Raw genomic sequence first — 19,362 nt, forward strand, 5'->3', positions numbered from 1 at the left:
GGGCTCTGCCTGCGGGGCGTCTTGGATAATTTTGCTCTTGAATTTCTCATTGAGAGCACTTATTTTGAAATTACTTCTTCATTTTTTTTGCATTTGGCTCTCCAAATTATGGTAATTGCAGAAACGTTTCTGCAATTTTCATAAAGCTTCTTAAACACCCTCTTCCTGAGATGCTCAAAAAGACTGGGGAACATGGAATAAAGTTACTTCTTATTCTATATCTGCAAAAAGACACAAAGACACAAACAAGATGTGCCATGTTAATATTCGTGGCCTTTCTAAAGAACCATTGCAGCTGCTTCAACCCTACTTCAAGTCTTTATGCTATGCCAAGCTAAGTGTCAGTAGGCTTTGGTTTAATGCCACAGCAGATATTGAAATCTTTACATGAAAGATTGAAAACATGTAAAAAATATGAATGTCAGATACATTCGCTTTGTAAGTTTAAAGGTTTAACTACAACGAAAGCTGTGCCCTAAAATCTTCTCCCATGCTCACCTGTAAGACTTCGTAGATGGCTTTCCTGTACATGGGCTGCTTGTTGTAAGTTGGTTGGTGAAAGGCATTGTTAAAGGAACTTAAAGGCAATAGTTTCTCTACACAAACCTGTGAAAATACACATAAAAATAAACGATTGTTTACACCGCATGTTTAAAGGAATCGTGTTGAGGTAAAAAAAAACTTTCCGGACATTGAGTTTTCTGTTTATATTCTAAAGGATCATCTGGCTGAGTAAATAAAACCAATAAGCTCATTATAAAGTCTGTGGCTGTCACTATAAACAGACGTCTGTTTTGCTTGAAGAAGAAAAAAAAAAGACCTAACAGCAATATTAATGTTGGCTCTAAAGACTCACCACTGAGAATTTTCCATCTCCAAACCACATGACCCATCTGGTTCCCTCAGCAGCTCTGCTACGTCCCGTCATCCACCAGGATACGATGCGGCCTGGCCACCAAGAGAATCCTCGGAGCTTCCCCCAAACCAGCTCGCCGATGCCAAAACCACGACCGTCCTGCAGCCAAAAGAAAAGACAAATCATCCCCTCTGCTATGACTTGTGGGCAGAGTTGTGAAACCTTTTTTCAACAGCCTGTCTAGGGATATTTTTTACTTTTCGGATGGTTAGATCGCTTAGATAAAAAAGTTTATATGAAAATGGTGACCGTAGCAACATCACAAATCACCTTTTTTTTCTGAGAAAGCTAAACTCACTTTCCCATAAAATTAACAATGCCAGGGATTTTTATGTGGGAGAAAACTATGAAAAAAGTACAGCTTATGAAAATAGGTTGAATAATTGCCGAATTAAGTAATTGATTTACACATATCTACTCCAAATAACCGTTAAATTAGTGCATATTTAAAAACCTGTCATTTATTTGAATGCTTCGTTTGCCCTTTAAAGTTTGCAGATGTCACAATCAGAATTCTTAACAATCCCAGAAGAAATTATGTAAATATCTGAAATGAATACATTCCCAGAACGTGACCGGCTACCTTGCATGATAAAGATGAACCCTCACCGTCAACTGGATCCTTTATCCAGTACAGACTAGCTTACAACCAGACACGAGTCAGTGGGAAACCCAAAATGATCTTACCTCATACTCAGACTCAGTGTCTGGAGTCTTGGGGGATGTCTTGTCTTCTCCTTCGATGGCGACAGGCTCTGGGGTCGTGGCCACAGTGGGGGAAGCTGGGTCAGTAGGCTGTTGCTGCTGCTGAGGTGGCTGCTGATGTTGCAGTTGTTGCTGTTGCTGTGGCAGCACCAGCGGTGATTGCTGTTGATACTGAGGCTGTGACTGAGACTTAGTGTGTGGCTGCGGCTGCAGCTGCTGCTGCGGCTGCTGCTGCTGCTTTGAAGGCTGTGGGTGTTTGATTATTGAGACCTCTTCATTCCGGGTCTCTGTTTCATTATCCTCGTGATCCTTCATCGCGTTCATTGCTGACATTTGTTTGGCCTTTTTCTCTGCCTGAAACAAAGCCAAGTGATAACAGAGATGAGGACATGATGCGTGCAGTCACTGAGTTTAAGTAAGTTTAAGCTAGATATCAAGATATCAGGAATTTACACTATTAGAGGATTTAAAAAAATATAATTTACAAAAAATATGTATAAATGTGACCAAATCAGACATAGCTGTTTGTATATTAATACAAACAGCTGAAGAATAACTGTGAAAAAAGAAGAAAAAGAAGCCACTTGTGATGAAGCTAACCAGTAAGAGCACAAAGCTGCACTTTCTGGATTGGCCAGTTGAGGCTGGCTCCAACAGCAACTCAATAACCATACCCTCCCATGTTAAAACATGGTTTTGGTATTTATAGAAAAATTACTGCCCTCACACCAGCTGTGCAGGATCTGATTTGTTAACACCTCCGTTTTAAATATTATTAAGCCTTAAAATTACAGGTGGACGGAGCTGTAACAGCTAGCTATGTTCCAGACTTCATCTGCATCTCTCATTTTGTGTCTTTTCATGCAACTTTGTAGGGGTGGGCGGTATGAACGGTATACGGTAGAAACGATATGAATTTGGCCAGCAGTAGATTTTTACTATACCGCTCTACCGCAATAGCGCATGTTGATGGTGTCATTATCAAGCTGCGCTTGGTTGCAGCGGCTGCAAACAACATCATCTAACATTGGGTAGGATGTTTTTTCAGGTAGGATGGATTCCCAGAACACCGGGCATAGCAGTAATAGTAATAGCAAAGAGACAAAGCACTTCTGGAATATGAGGAAAGTCAAAAACTGCGCTTCCTCCACTTCCCTACCATTGATTCATTAATGCCGAATTCTCTCGCAGCTGCTCTATTCCCATGTTGTTGCTGTATATTAATCACTAACCTCGTATTGTGGATGGATTATCTTAGTTGTACTCCTGACTGAAGTTTGGTCCGTTTATAGCATCCTGCTATGCAATTGCATTTGTCCCTAACCAGCAGTTATGCTAACGTAGCTGTTTTGCTAGCGATCACGTAGGACATTATTATATACCAGCTAGTCCAACTTCAGTAACCCTACAAACGTCACTGCTTAGTTTTCTGTCTTCATTTATGTTGGAAGTGATAGCAGAGCTGTACGTTTAAATTACTTCAGATATCTCTCAGTCAGAACATGGCATGTCATGTTTAGGTGGAAACCAGCGAGCTAACTTCCTGCTAACTTCTAACTCCGTTGAATTTAATGAATTCTGTTTTCATGGATGCCTGGATGTTAAACTTAATTGTTACAACTGGTAAAGCAGCAACGCTGATCATTTTATTAAAGATGAAATAATTTAGACAGTTTTTAACTGTCAGTAATGCCGCAGTGTTCCTTTGACTTTGGGACCTGAAGCAGATGGAGTTTTGGACCCACATTACCAGGCTCCTGACTACGGTAGCCGTAATGCTCCGAGGCGGTGTGGCTTCATAGCTTACCAAAGTCGTACTAAAACATTTTTGACAGATTCTTGAGCGCCGTGTACCACATAAAATCTGTTTGAGGTCAGTAAGCACAACCAGAATTCATACATAAGGCACACTGTCGATTTTTGAGAAAATTAAAGGATTTTAAGTGTGCCTTATACTTTGTAAAATACGTTATACAGAAGAAAAGAATATATCGCAATATATATCGTTACCGCACATGCTTCAAATTATACCATGATATGGATTTTAGGCCATATCTCCCAGCCCTACAACTGTGTGACAAATACTGACTTGCTGTGCAAATAATTGTACCTTTTCAAAAATTCTGAGCATCAGTTTTGGTGAGTGATACTTTGTTTATATGTTACTTGGCGCTAATTAGCAGCTGTCTTTTTCAGCATGGTAGCACTAGCTAATAACTTAACTAATACCCCACCAACTTGTCAAGATATGTAATGAAGCACAGGAAACCCAGGTACTTGCAAAAAAAAAAAAAATCAGCCAAGCAATGATGAAACATCAAGATTTCAAATATTTGCTGTCTTAACTTCATTTACTACAATATTTCTCAAAACGCTGTGAAAAATCTAGCTTATTTGAACCAAATCCTCATATAACATACCTCTTGGCTATCAGAGCAGAAACCCCCACGCTTTGCAGCTAAACATGGGTGTGTGACCCTTTAGCCTGATAACACTGTGTGGTTTGTGTTTGATGGACAACCTACTGAAGTGTTAAACTGAAGCTTAATCATTTACCAACGTCCTTTAAGTGAGTATTTATCAATTTGCAACATTCTTAAACCACAAAAATAGGCACAGTTTGACATTTTCAAGTTAAAAAATTAATTGAAAATAAACAAAGGTAGATAAATGATGTGTAACCTGTGCCTCACTTCTAGGCTGAGCTACTGTAATTCGTTATAATCAGGTTGCTTTAAAAACTCCTTGAAGAGCCTTCAGTTGATCCTGAACGCTGCAAGGGATGGATCAGGTGACACTGAACCCTTCTTTAGTAATGCTGCAACAGGCTTAGGCTGCTAGGGGGGGCTTCCTGTTGCTCATTCAGTCTGTTTTCACTACCTCTGTTAATACATCACTAAATCACATTTAATCTTTATTAATTATTAAATATCTCTCCCATCGTGAATCTTTTGTCCTGTCTTCCTCCTGTCATGCCCAACCGGTCACAGCAGATGGCTGCCCCTTCCTGATCCTGCTTGTGGTAAAGGTTTCCTCATGTTAGAAGAGTGTATTTCCTTCCTACTGTCACAAAGTGCTTGCTTATAGGGGGTGGTGTGATGTTTCTTTTTGTTTTTTGTTGGGGTTTTTTTTGGGGGGGGGGGGTCTTACTAACCTCAAGGAAATATAGACGCAATATATCAAAGAAGTTAAAAAAAAAAAAAGTAAAACTGCCAACAACTTCTATGGATACAGCTTTTTACTCACAAGGGTAACAATTTGTTACGCAGCCCAGTCTTCCATAAATCTGGTCATGCATGAAATGCTTCCCTCAGATATAGATATAGCTGTACAGAGGCTGATGGATTTGAAGCTATTTAGCTATAGAACATAAGAGGCACGCCTCATTTCTGCTGTGTAAATGCAGAATGGTAGCCTTTGCAAACGCGTCTTTATCTCTGCGTATGAGACCTATTCATCAGCAGCACTGAATACAATAACTCTATAGTGTACAGACCTGCAGTGTATCGTTCACTTGGTTTGTGGTACCTGACACTGAACCGCTAGGTCGATCAGAGAGGACGAGACACAGCCGGGACTTAAGCCTCTCACAGCAAATCCCCAACAGCTGCACTCATTCTGATGTCTCTCTCTCTCTCTCTCTCTCAAACACACACCCAGTAGGGCTGTACTGCGAACACGTGCTAACTTTCTTCTTCCTTTCTTTCTTTTCCTTTGTCACACACAGAATATATGCAGTACCATATGTAAACACGTGCTGGTCATACTATAGGCTCCACGTGAGAGCAGTGCTGCACAGCTGTGCTTACTTTTGCTCAAGTGTTTCTCAGGTTCTCATATCTCACTCAGAGGCTCTGTGGGAAGAGGAGGAAAAAAAGTCAAACAGCAGAGAGGCTGAGAGAGAGTATAGCACAACGCTCCGTCCTCTCCCCCAGTGTGACTAGTAAACAATAGCGCCTTTAAGGGGAGGTAGTGCCGAGCATGGGGAGGGGTGTCGGCGCAGAAGAGTAGAAACATGTGCTCTTCAATCAAGAGGCTCTGCTGTGGTTTATAAATATCTGTACTGTAGTGCGGGATGGATGGTTCAAAGCCCTCGGCCATATGTGTTAGGCCTCTTGGCTCCAGTACAAGAACACTGAAGTTAGTGTTCGAGAGCCCTGCGTGAATGTGCGGTTCCAGTTGGTAAAATACAAAAACTACCAAATGCCAGTTAAGCTGACATAGTTTGCGGTGGAATAATCCGTGTTGTTATGGGCAAGTGAGGAGGGCAGTCACTGGTGTAGCTGTGACGAAATGAGCTGACTTAAGACTAACTGGAAGGGGGGTTTAATGAATTAAACTGGCACAGTGAGTTTCTTCATATTTGTTGACTGGTAATTGCAGGTATACAGAGTTATCTGTAAAAGCCAATGAAGCACCTTTTTCCTGCATTCGTTTTTGTGTTTTTAGGACTCGGCTGTCTCCATGACTCCTTCTCCTCGGAGCCAATGAGAAAGTGACGCTGAAAATGCCAGTGGGGGGAGGAGAGAAAGTACAGTGGCTATAAGAACCAGATATTTGTCTTGCCCCCTTTTGGGGGCCTCACAGTGTGTGTGCAGCTCCACCAGCAAGACAGGCCCTCAGAGTCTAAAGGGGAAAATACGAAAGGAGGTAGCAGAGACACAATGCGGTCTTTATCACTTACACACGCCTGCCCGTCACTGACAGCTTAGAAATACCAGATACCAGAAATACCATATATCCGCTGTCACGCCGTGCTGAACAACAATACCAAAAATGACAGCAGACATACTGTAGTTGTAAAAACACTGCAAAATAAATGTGCTGAAAACAACTACACAATCCCCCTTCCCCCGCCCTCCAAAAAACTATGTTAAATGTTCTAAAGTATCATGCAAGACTAAGCTTCCAGTGATCGTGGACTTTGTTATGAGCAGAGAGAAAACAGAAGCTCTGCAGGCCCCTGGCAGACTGTGGAGACATGTTGGGCGCACAATAAGGGATAATCAGACTTAGAGGCTGTGCTGCATGATACCCTGAGGGCTCAAGGGGTGACAGAGTGCACTGCAACGGAGGAAGAAAAAAAAGAGAAGTGATATTGGTCTCTGGGGTGTGCAGATGATACTTTACTATCAAATCTGGCAGCACTTGTTAACAAAAAGGTCACTTTTACTGCATAGCTGCAGTCAGCAACTGTCTATTATATGGTTATTAACTTTACAAGTTATAGACGTCTCAGTATTTACGGGTCAAAGATTTAAAAGTGCAGTTGCTGAGATGAAACAATATTAAAAATAATATGATCCAGCTACAAAGAGAAAATCAAATCTGATTACAGAGAGAAGCGTGTTAAAACTTCAAGAAAAAATGCCATTTAGTCAAAACAATCAGGTATCCTAAACATTAGATGAAATACACTGTCACAAAAATTACACTGAGCCTTTGAAACAACACAAAAGAGTGTGACCTTTGAATGCAGTAGTCTGTCATGCGCAACAGGCAGGGCAGGCACAGCGGGGACTCATTTGTGTGACTGTGTGATGGATAATGCAGTGAGATGTCTTTTCAGTGCAAAGACCTAAGCTTATCTGCTGAGCAGAACTGCAGGAAAATAATAAAAACTAAAGCCACAACAGGTGTAGTTAACTCCAAATGGAGAATAATCTGATCCTAAGCTTTGAAAAAGCTTTTAGCGTGGAAATACTTTGCAAAAATGCACAAATGTCAGGTTCAGCAGCTACTGCTTTCATTAGGCTGTTTTTAGCACTGATCCCTACAACACGAGTGTCCTCGGAAGAGGGGGTGCGGGGGGTCACATTGCCCAGAAAATACGTTTTAAAAAAGGCCATCTGTTTCTCATTGTATTACATCCCTTTAAGAGATAATTAGGAATTTTACAGAGCTACCCATGAATACATAAATCAACTTCTCCATTAATCCACAACTAGAGTTGTTAACAAAAAAAGCCACTTAAAATATTTCTAAGGGATTGAGTTTTTACAGTAATCTATGTTAGGAGTCAAACAGAACAAAGTGCACAAAGATAGGAAGAAAAGGGCTTTGAGGCCTACACAACAACTTCACTTCACACTTTTTCTAGGTGCATGTTATGTAAGGTGAAGGATACCGGCACTGAGGAAATAAAAAACAAACATTTTTTTCAAAAGTTAAATATACTTCACCTCTAAAAACAATGCTATTCTAACATTTCTAGCTGCTGCTCTGAAGCAGGAAATAGTTTGAGCAAGTATTCAACCCACGGGAAAAAGTTTTTTTTCATGCCAATCAACTTTTTCCCAAACACGGCTAAAGCTCCCTGCTCCCTCTTCCTTTTTAAAGAGACGTTTCCCTTTAAGCCGTGCAGAGCAGATGGTCCACAACAATTCTCGTGGAAATACCTGAAGTCAGCATATTCCCCTCGCTGTAAGCAGGCTAATCAGACATGCACACTATCCCCCTGTGTTATCAAACAAACAATGCAGTGCACATACCCATACACGCCAGCGTGCAACCCTCATAATCCAGTGTGGGGCTGAAGTTTTTTTTCCACCCCCACTCTTGGCGTAGGAGAGATCGCTTAAAAAAAGAAAGCATGAACATTTCTTTGTCTGGGAATTCAGGGTCAGGTGATTGCCGACAGGAACGCTGGTTGGCTAGAGAGGACTTGCAAAGTTTTGGCAAGGAGCCAAGAGGCTCTCTTGCAAGCAGGGTTGGAAATTTGCTGCAAACCTCATCTTCACCCTCATATCCATAGCACAGAGTTCATTTCCATAGCTGGGGGAGGGGTCCTTGGAAGAATGGAGCAGGGAAAAGGAGAGGGAGAGACCGAGAAGTCCACTGTAACACAGGGCAAATGAAACAAACAGGGATCCTGGAGAAAGTGCAAGACAGCCTTTCAACAACATATGGCCCCTGTTGCAGCAGAATGCAACAGCAAAGATCTTTGTAGCAAGAGCTACGGGATATGAATCATATCAAGAAAGGGCTTTTATGTCAAAACAAATCACCCTTTTATGCAAATGAGTTCAAAGCTTGCAAAAAGCCAGATAAGAAAAGGATGGGGAAGGGGGGGGGGGAGCAGGTACATTCAAAATTTGCATCTTGCAAATCCCCGTAAATCCCTGTCTTGTACAGCTACTTCTTCAAGAGTATCCACCTCTGTTTGGAAAATGTGAACTACCCACTTTGTATTTTATGACATTTCACTCGTTGAACTAATTTGGCAATATTTTCTCTCTGGAGACACTTTTACGGTCCCGAGGAGAGCAGAGGGAGAAGCGAGCAGCAGAAGAAATGGAAGACTCCCCATTATGTAACAGATGAAGGTAGGTGCCATCACATTACTATGAGGATTAAGTAAGCAATGTGGAGAATTTTACAATGATGAAGGATGATCTATCATCATTCACAGATGATAAATGTTCTAAAAAGAAAAATCAAGGATAAATATTTGCCAGAAGATAAAAGAGCAAGCTGTGTGATTGTTCTGAGTGTAGTTAATGGATATAAAATATTGTTTGAAGTGTGTTAACAGGTAGCACAGAGGTCTTCATAAAACCTGCGTAAAAATCCCCTCCTTTATTTGGAAGTGGCCACTGGTTCTGGCAAAAATAAGAAAAAAAGGAAGGCCAACTGTACCACAATGCAACATCATCCAACAGTAAAATTAGACAAGTGGAAATTCCTGGTTTGCAAATGCTGTTTGATTCAGCAAGAGTACTATCAGGGACCATAAAAACAGATCATATTTCTCCTATTTCAGCTTCTCTTTATTGGCTTCCTTCTAAATCCAGGAATGACTTTGAAATCCTTATTCTGACAAAGTCCTGAATCATCAGCCTCCAACATATTTTTTTGTATTAGAGCAGTTCACTCTCAGAGTGTAGACTAAAAGTAGAATGGGAGGCAGACCCTTCAGCTTTCAGGCACTTCACCTGTGGAACCTCCCAGTTTGCATTTGGTAAACAAGCATGCTCTCTAACTATCATATTTGATAAAGCTTAGAATTAGCGCTGTACTCGGTGACCCTGGACCTTCCCTTAATCCCCTAGAGACTGAATGGCGACCGCCTGGTCAGAAAAAATATATATGTAATTAGTCAAAAAGATGATGACATGCAAAAAATTTTCTTACAACTGCTTTGGTTGCTAGTATTTCGCTGCAGTCGCCCATACAGAAGAGGTCAGCTTGTCTAAAAGCACTCCAACTACATGCTAAACCATAGGGAGTCTGTGAAGAGTGGAATGCAAACAATAAAAAGGAAACCATTTATTTTCACAGTAAAAGTTGCATCTTTTGAAGTGTGTTGGTTTCAGCAAAAAGGGACAACTTTTACTTGAATAGCAAAAGTTCTACTTTTGCACTTTGCAAAAGTAGAACTTTTTCAAGTTTTGCAACCACATGTTTGCAAATCCATGCAACCACAGCCACAGAAATCTGCTGCTGAACAAACCAATTAGGTTTTTGATGCAGCACCTTCTTTGCATCCAATCTCACCCAGTAGCAGCCAGCAACCTCGAGGAACCACTCAGCAACCTGTCAGGGCATACACATTTTTCTCTACCGACTGGAGATTGGCAGGGGGTTGCCAACCTGTCTGAAGACCTGTGCGACTGAGGCCTTAGTTATGCTGCTACCAACTGAAGCTGCTGGGGGACTTCCCATGATGCACTGAGTGCTTCTTTTCGACTCATGATGCATTTACATGCCACTATAAAATCTACTTTCGGCAGCCCCATTATTCAATAGGGATTGCTACAGCTGGTTGCTCAGTATGTTTGATTTGGCAATACTGTCAGGGGGGCTTTACTTTAAAATACAAAACACCTTGAGGCGATTGTTGTTATGATTTAGTGCTACATATAGCTATATATACAAATTAAATTTACTCTGCAACTGTTGGGTTGAAAGATGAAATGATTGCTACTGTGATTACGTTTCAAAGCAGTAAAGTCGGCTGGTGTTTGTCCAACAGAGGAACTCTGACTTTGTCTATAATACGTTCTGCAGTACAAATAGCAAAGTACACAGCACAGCTGCAGATGGTGGGCAGAGTCAAGCAGTGTCTTCACATCAAGTTGTTAACAACCTTACAAATACATTGCTAGAATTTTTTTAAGTGCATCTATAATACACTACTTTTTTCTATTTGACTGAATACACAGGAAGAAAATGGGTTAATATGCTGATAATTACTTTTTTTACTCCTGAATCCTTTCCCATTAAATTATGAACCCGTGCCATATATAAGCATCCGCGAAAGCTTTGAAAATACTACTCTTACAAGATCATCCTCACACTGGACTTCTTTAATTTTTAAACACCATTTCTTAAATCTAAACTTAGTCTGATCTAGCCAATTAAAAGTACATTCGATATTAACAAAGACAGAGGGAGAATCTGTCCTTAGGAGACTGCATTGGCTGGCTCAGCTTCAACACACCAAAAGCAGTCAGAATGATGCAAATCGAAATGTAACACATTTTCATCCAGGAGGCATGAATCATATCAACACACCAAACGAATGCTATTTACACAGCTGTGTGTGATTTCTTCTCTGCAAATGCAAGACACAAGAACTAAGCCAGGAGACACAGGAGCCTACTGAGCCAGAAAGGCCTGGAAATCCACTGAAATAAATGGTACCTTCATGAGATATCAAATGACCCATCAAATACACTTGGCAGAGCATGAATGCACTACGAGCTCTGTCTTTTACCCTGGCGGCTTTAGTCAACGCCTGTCACTCATCCTGCCGTCTGTGGTGGCTGGGACAGAGCTGGGGTACTCACCTCCATCTTCCACTTGGCCAGCAACTCCTCTCTGGTCCTCTTGCTAATGTAATAAGGGTCACCAGCCTGGAAGGTTATTCTGGGCATGGGCCTCTGACGAAGGCTGATCTCCCAACCAACTCCCCCTCGCAGCCTGCCTCGACCTCCCTGTTTAAGGCGTTAAAAAAAAAAGTTAGCTATTTGTTTTTGATTCTTCTTCTGAGAGTTTCTGTCATAAGGAAGCATCCAGATTTGTAGTAAAATGACTGATCTGTCGCTACAACCTGCAAATTAACAATTTAGGTAACAACTGGGTAATAATAAACTTAAGATGGGGTTAACTACATTGCTAAAAATATGATGTCTCGCATGCTGGTGATTGGTCAGGCAGGAAGAAATGATGTCACCATGTCTAACAGACTCAAGGCCAACAATACCGACTTATACAACAAGCTCCCAAGTGTATTTGATATTTCAAATTTATACACCATCAGGTACCATTTCTTTCATAAGTCCAAAGGCAAGAAAACGAATAGCCTCCACTTGTGTAATGGTGCTGATACAGTTTAGGCTTCTTTGCTCCATTTATGGGAAGGCATGTGGCAAAAGTTTAATGAGTAAGTTTAAAGGAATAGCTTCTCATTTTTGCCATGTTCAGTTCAGAACCCAACCGGTTTGACTTCTGGTTTGACACGAGCAAGGTAATTCACCCACTTCAATAAATGAAGCTACACTTCTGCAACGTGGGACAGTCACCTTAGCTACATTAACCAAAGAATAAAGACACAACAGGACAGAAATCTTACCTCAGTCTTTACCGCATCACTCCCATCCTCCTCCTTGTGCTCCACATCTAGAGAGAAGACAGTGACACAATGGATGGCCTGAATCATTCATAAGAGAGAGGGAGCTGGCATCGGCTTTCGCTGTATCAATGTTGAGCTTCAGTGAGCTCTCGTCCATCACTGAGCCATATTATACATATATTAATCTGACCCCCATAAATGACGTGTTTGATCAAATTAAAGTCAAGTTAATAAACTGCTGAAAGATACCATAGCCACTCCGAACATTCGGAGGGCCTGCCCAAATTATGATGAAGATGGAGGGTGGCCAGGATTACTTGCAAATGTTGTGTTTCTGACCTGATATCCCCCCTTCATGAGAAACACAGCTGGCTGCCATTAACATGGCCCCTCCCTAACTACTGAGAGTGAGTTTTGAAGGCAACAGTACACTGCTTCACGTCTGTGACTCTGTATATAATCTCCCCGCCAATCTCCAAAGCCTGAAATGGATCGACACAGGATTCTCATTTCCCTGCAGTTGTCTTGTGTAGATGGAGATGTATGTAGTGAGGAGACACAATAGCCAGTGCTTGTCAACATTATTTTGGAAGGAAAAAAACTGCCTCCTATTTTGTGTATTAAAGCTGAGGAGTGAATAATTTACTTTGTACCTTAGCTGAGTACAATTTTGTCAAAGCTAAGTTTGGGCATTCAAAGATCACAGACTTCACAGCTAACAGGAGGGTTTCACCTCACAGTTCATTCAGTAGGAGTTTTTATTTTAATTTTATTTTTTTCTTAGTTTTAAAAGATTTATTTTCACATTTGGAACTGTTTTAATAAACCCCACTGAATCAATTTAATGGAAAAATAAAAAAGAATAAAAAGAAAACCTGACAGCTGAGGCCAGCTGGCTACAGTCCAAATGACATCTTAAATTATCCAAAAGATAACTGCAGTGTCATATCTTTGTCCACACATATAAACACACACACCTACACGCACACACGCACACTTACACAGTTACCTGCACACACCTGTTTAATAGACTTCTATTTGATACGCCTTTCCAAGCCTATCTTTAGTTTTCCATTTTAAATATATTGTTTGGGTTTTTTTTATTCCTTTCCACACTACACTCTTCATGATGGAGTCAGGATAACAGCTGGGGGGGACACTTCATACAAATACGCTGCTGCTGCCACAACTCAACTATTTTTCCTTCTTGGTTGTCCCAGTCAATTGGTTTAGCCCATTTTAAAATCCACTGATACCATTTAGACACATCACTTCATGATGCATTCCTGCTGGCTGGTTGGAAGACATTAAAGAGGTTGAAGCTCCAGTGCTTACTTGACCAATACGTAATGAAGTACCACAGGTTTTCCTGGATTGTCAACCTGTCTAAAACTACTGCTTATCTCCACAGACCTTGGAAGTAGGTGAAGCTGTGCTAGAAATGTCCTAAATATTAGACACTGTGAGAATTTTTTTGTCCCAGATAATCTTCGGTTGCAGGACTTCTACGGCGGCCAACATTGAACGCCTCTCGCTGTACAACACAAGAGCACCGTTTTGGGATTTCCATTATCTTGGACACCCCAAAATTGCAAGCTGGCTTTAACACTGCCAACACTATAGAGAAAAAATCCCTCATGCAACCATGGCGATGAGATAAAATGAGTATCACCAGTTTTGATATAATATTTCTGAGGGACTTCCTACAGATTATTAGTACGGTTTACTAGACTACATTCATGCAGCAGTTAAAAATGTCTGATTGCCACTGTACAGCTTTTAGAATATGATATCACACATTAAATTATACAACAGCACAAAAGTAGTTCAAATGTAAGTAGTAGGTCAAACTAGAGCAGGGCGATATGACCAAAAATATTTATCGCGATATACATTTGAAAATTTGTGATAACGATATAATTGACACTAGACAAAATACTTTACAACTCCACAACTTTATTAGTGCAAAAAAAATCCCATCAATGTATTTTTACTTAAACAAGCAGCTGTTTTTATGAGCATTAAAGTTATATAAAAATTTAACAGTGCAAATGCAAATTCCTTGCTGACAGTTTAACCAAAAGGCATTTCCAGTGTAAATTGGCCTCAGCATAACCATGTATAATATCCATAAAACTTAAAAAGAGGTTAAACACACACAATACAATAATATTATGTTGAAGCACAGTACGTATCACTCTGCGAGGCTCCTGCCTACAATAGCCGTAATGCTCCGACAATCGATCAAGCAGTCCGGGTTCGTAGGTTAGCAAAGTCGTATTAAAATATTTGACAGATTTTCGAGCGCCGTGTACGACATAAAATCATTTCGAGGTCAGTAAACACAACCAGAATTCATACATAAGGCACACGGGATTATAAGGGGCACTGTCGATTTTCAGAAAAATCAAAGGATTGATTTTAAGTGTGCTGTATTTTCCAAAAGACACGGTAATAACGACGGCCTCTAGCATGCTCTACCAAAAATAGTGCTTTGTTGTGTGTCTGACAGACGAAAGCTAAACCATTTCCACACCACTGAAGTTGCAGCATTTTTACAAACCAATTCTGGTTCATCCGTTTCATTCAACGACCCGCTTTCGCCCTTCTCATTCTCCGCCATGCTTTTTCCGCCATGTGCGTATGAAAAGAAAGGCACTACGCATGTGCGTTTTACCCATATTCTATCGCGAAATTTCATTTTCTTATCGTTGCCCAACATTATAACGGTATTACCGTAAACGGTATGATATGGCCCAGCCTTAGGTCAAACTATAACCAGCTACAGTAATAATATAGTAATAAGAATCTTTGTAAACAAGCAAGCGTTCAAGAATTTTGAGCAATATTTAGATTTTAAGTGGATGAGTCAATCTAACAACTATAGTCCTTCATTTATAAGCAAAAAGACAACTAATCATGGATATGTGTGGGTTTAAGTGGGCAGAAACTCAGTGTAAGAAGCTAAATTTTTTCAGGGTGCTATTCTTGCCAAGAAATGAGGAGATATTCATATAAGAAAAGCTCTAACCGCTGTATTATGGCATTTTGATCCAAAAATGCAAACCTCTCAACATTACTACTGGAAAATTCTACTCTTCTTTTTAAAAATCTGTAAAAACATTCACGCAATTACATGAAATCATCATGCTTTACCCACCGCTGATATATTATTACTGCTCAAGACGCTAAAGAGTACCAGCAAGTCCAGTGTTTTGCACAGGAAAGAGTGCCTAACTGTACAGAGGAAGTTGCGAAACCGTAAGTGAGAGGTACAGCAGCGGGGTAAAGCTGTCAAAAATGGCACTGAAAATATTTGCTGAAACGTGCACTGAAACCGCAGTCTAATAAAAATGCTTCAAACACAGTAAAAGCTCCAGTTGGGATTTCCCATTAACTTGGCCATGATTTAATGTCTGGGGGTGCACACCAACAACGGCATGTTATTCATTCTTAAAAGGCATTGTTTGCCTGTGTTCAGCGGAGCAGCGAGAGGTTAGCCTGCGAGCATGGATATCACCCAACTGAAACGCTAGCCTGGCAGCAGGGATTCATGATTTATGAAAAGTTTTTCTGCCACAGTGGCTGCAGAAACATTGATAAGCAAGCCAAAATCAGCTTCATCACAGAAGCTCAAACCAGAAGCTCGTGCATTACTTTCACTATGTTTAATCTGAATGAAGGCACGTGTTTTGAAAAGGGCCCTGGCTCAGTGATATTACACCGGGGCAGCATACACACAACATTGAGGCAGCTGTGGCCTGAATTGGCATGATGGCACAGCCAGAGTACACATAACTAGCTGCTGTTTTAAAGCCCAAACACTATCATAACACTCGAGTCCTAAGAGGTTAAGGACAACTTTTGATGGCGTGTTTTCTGCACAGGATTGTTAGTGAAGTGCCCTGCAAACCTGTCCAAACAATAGTCCGCTCTCTTAGCAGCCTCTTCAAGTTGGTTCCATGTGTGGCTGAACTTGCTGCACCACCACCACCACCCCCCCACACACACACCCTGACCCCACCCCTCTCTACTGGTCTCCTTGTCCTCATCGGGAATAAGTGACTATATAACAAATCGGTGAGGCATGCACACTGCCAAGGTCACTGGGTTTGCATGAGGAGCTGGCTAATGTTGCCCACAGAGAGTATACTTTGCCAGTTTGAGTGGGTTCCAGCTCTAGTATTGCTGGAGCTCAGTTCAACTCCTGCTGGAGCTAAAGTCCTTCCTGTACCCTCCAGATGGATAACAGAAACCCTGTTTAGCTGACTATTGATCGACCGCAGTGCCTCCCACCAAGGTCTCTCCACTCTAAAAAGGATATACCAACACATTTTAAATGTTTAGTTAAAACCTTAATAAGCCCCCTGCATGGATTGTTTTGGGATTTTTTTGCAGTCTGATATGCTGTTGAGTATAATGCAATAAGGTAAATGTTAACATCATACATGCGCATGCACGAGTGTTTGCATAACGCCTTGCTGCTTTCACATTTCTGTAAAATGTCACCATCCTTTCTCCATGTTGATTTAAAAAAAAATCTTAAAATCTCAAGCAAACTTTCTGCTGTATCATCCCACATAGCTGCTGGTGAACACCATGATGCAGCCATGTCACTAACATCTGCTGCAGATTTTGAAGGACTTGCAGAGTGCTTGCAAACCTCTACTCTGAGTATCTGATTGTGAAGGTTGTTTGTTTGACTTTGTGGCTAACGGTGCTTTATCACACTACCTAGTTCCTCTGTCTGACAAACTGGTCTGACATGTCGACAACTGGTCTTATCTTGTGAGAGAAACTTTGCTGAGACCTTTCATTTCTGTTACACAGCTAAAGTGGAAAGGAATGCTTATAGGTTGTTTCCTGCAAACTCCCACAATTCACTCTAGATTATCACGGCACAGGGCTCATTAAAAGTGGTTATCGTGGAAAAGAGTGCTGACAACCCTTTCAAAATTTTAGAGATTAGGTCATTCTTTATGTGGTCTTAATGTTTGAAAAATAATTACAAACACATTTGTCACTGAAACACTGGGAATTTACAAAGCTGCTGTTAATTTTCTGAATTAGCATGCTCCTATATTAGACTAAAGTTGTAAACAGTGCTTTAATGCTTTAATGTTGCACTTTCCACTGGTTTCAAATCAGTGTCCTCAAAAAAGACACATTCTTTGAATAGAGGCACGAGTAACACTTTTTCTGACAGTAATATTAGCCTTTTGACAGACTGGTCAAGTGCTTTTCAATAGTTTTAACTTCATGCAGTCCCTAATAGTATACTCCCTAATAGTTTTCACTTCATACAGTCTACTTCTAAGGCTTCTCCTCACTGTAAAAATAAAAAAAGATGCGGTGCATTGATTAGCGCTGTCACCTCACAGCAAGAAGGCCCTGGGTGTGAATCCCAGCTGGGACCTTTCTGTGTCAAGTTTACACATTCAGGTTTAACCGGTAATACTAAATCAGCTGTGGATGTGAGTGTAAATGGTTGTCCGTCTCTGGGTCTCTTCCACAGTGTTTTTTATCCTGTCTTTTGTCCAGGTCACAGCAGACAGCTGCCCCTCCCTGAGCCTGGTACCCCTGGAGTTGTTTTCCTGTTAAAAGGGAGTTTTTCCTTACCACTGTTGCCAAGTGCTTGCTCATAGGGGGTCATCTAATTGTTGGGGTTTGCTCTCTATTATTCTAAGGTCTTTACCTTGCAATATAAGGCGCCTTAAAGCAACTGTTGTGATTTGGCACTATATAAAAAACTCAGTGGAATTAAATTGTCTCACTGTGTTAGCCCTGTACCAAATTGGCAGCCCGTCCACGGTGTACCTTGGCTCTCACCCTATGACAGCTGGGATAGGCTAGTTCTCCCCACGACCCTGAATCAAATAAGCGGAAGAAAATGGTTGGCTCAAAACACTTTCATGATTTATCAGAGAATTACCATCATTAAGGTAGAAATGTGGAAATCAGATTTCCATGCCATCTGCGTCCCATGCTAATGGTGAGCGGCACTGGACTGAGCTTTAAGAAATCTGACCCTTTTTCACCTGCAGCCAATATGCATATTCCTGCCTTTTGCTTGGAAGTGAAGTAACAGATCCTAGAAGCACAGATCAGGTGTATGCAGAGTGCAGACTCAGTTTGTAAAGAGTTCTGGGCACAAAGCCATCCACCTGGCAGGACCCCCGACAGGGAGGTGGCCACAACAGAGACCTGCCAGCTCCCAACAGAGGCCCGTTGCCAGGAGAGAACTTGCTCCTCCCCTCGATTTATTTATTGCACTCATCAAGGTCATAGCCAGTGTGTCTGCCGACTGAGAGCGGAGCAGGAGAGGCACGTGGCTGAGGGAGAGATAGGACAAAAAATGGAGTGCATGTGTGCTGTGATGGGTGTGTTGGGGGGGCTAAGTGATATGGTTAATCTCCATCTTGGCCTAAAACCTACCTGTCAGCAGTATTTTCTCACAACAATGCCCCACTGATTTACATCGCTTTACATGGTTGTTTTATCTCCTGGTGCACTGCGACTGGTGCTGATTGAGTCCAACAGAACAAAAATCTGATCTATACAAAATAATTATATTTGCCCTAATTATTTTGTCAAATTATTTCCTGAAAAATAAATATTTGAGGCATTCTTCAGTACGACATTTCCTTTTTGTCCTAATTTTCTTGCATCCCTCTATTATAAACGATTTAATCCCGCTAATTTTAACTGTTAATGTGGCCATATTTTCAAAATGAACATGAGTAGAGTAATAAATTACATGCACTAATCATTTTGTCTGTTACGTTGTACAAAGTCCAATAAATGCAGCGAACATTCGCATTCGAGAAGCTGGCAGCAGAAACTACTTGTGCATGGAGAAATTATTAGAAAAACTGAACAGACAGATTAATAAATAATTGCTTCTTTAATCTAAAACTGCACACTGGGAGCAGAGCCTGTTCTTGTCTTATTAAAAAGTTAAACATCTGGGCATTTTCCCTAAATTTTTAATTAAGTGTTGTCTTCAAGATTAGTTTGTGAATTCATACTGTCAGAGCTGCTGGTACATGTAGTCTGCGTTTTGATGTTTTAATGAACTGCTGGATGAGTCGAAACCTTTGGGGTAAATTAAATTTGTATTCTTTTATATCCTGCTAAAACGGCACATTGTAATTAACTTAGAGGA

At 41.0% G+C, this 19,362-nt stretch overlaps 1 protein-coding gene across 4 annotated transcripts in view; it reads right to left on the reverse strand.

Moving 5' to 3' along the window:
* dnmt3ab (DNA (cytosine-5-)-methyltransferase 3 alpha b) overlaps positions 1-19,362 on the reverse strand; it is a 45,948-nt gene that overhangs the window by 14,446 nt on the left and 12,140 nt on the right. For 3 of the 4 annotated variants that reach the window (XM_013911707.1, XM_005736537.1, XM_013911706.1), the window contains exons 5-9: positions 12,198-12,244; positions 11,413-11,559; positions 1,604-1,975; positions 857-1,015; positions 499-606 (exon numbers count right to left, since the gene is read on the reverse strand). In XM_013911707.1, coding sequence (XP_013767161.1) covers positions 499-606; positions 857-1,015; positions 1,604-1,975; positions 11,413-11,559; positions 12,198-12,244 — 833 coding nt within the window. The remainder of the gene's footprint in view (positions 1-498; positions 607-856; positions 1,016-1,603; positions 1,976-11,412; positions 11,560-12,197; positions 12,245-19,362) is intronic. The other variant, XM_013911708.1, reaches the window with a different exon arrangement.

This window comes from Pundamilia nyererei, unplaced genomic scaffold, assembly GCF_000239375.1.
Source record: "Pundamilia nyererei isolate P.nyererei 1_Seehausen unplaced genomic scaffold, PunNye1.0 scaffold00070, whole genome shotgun sequence".
In the NCBI taxonomy this organism is placed as follows: Eukaryota; Metazoa; Chordata; class Actinopteri; order Cichliformes; family Cichlidae; genus Pundamilia; species Pundamilia nyererei.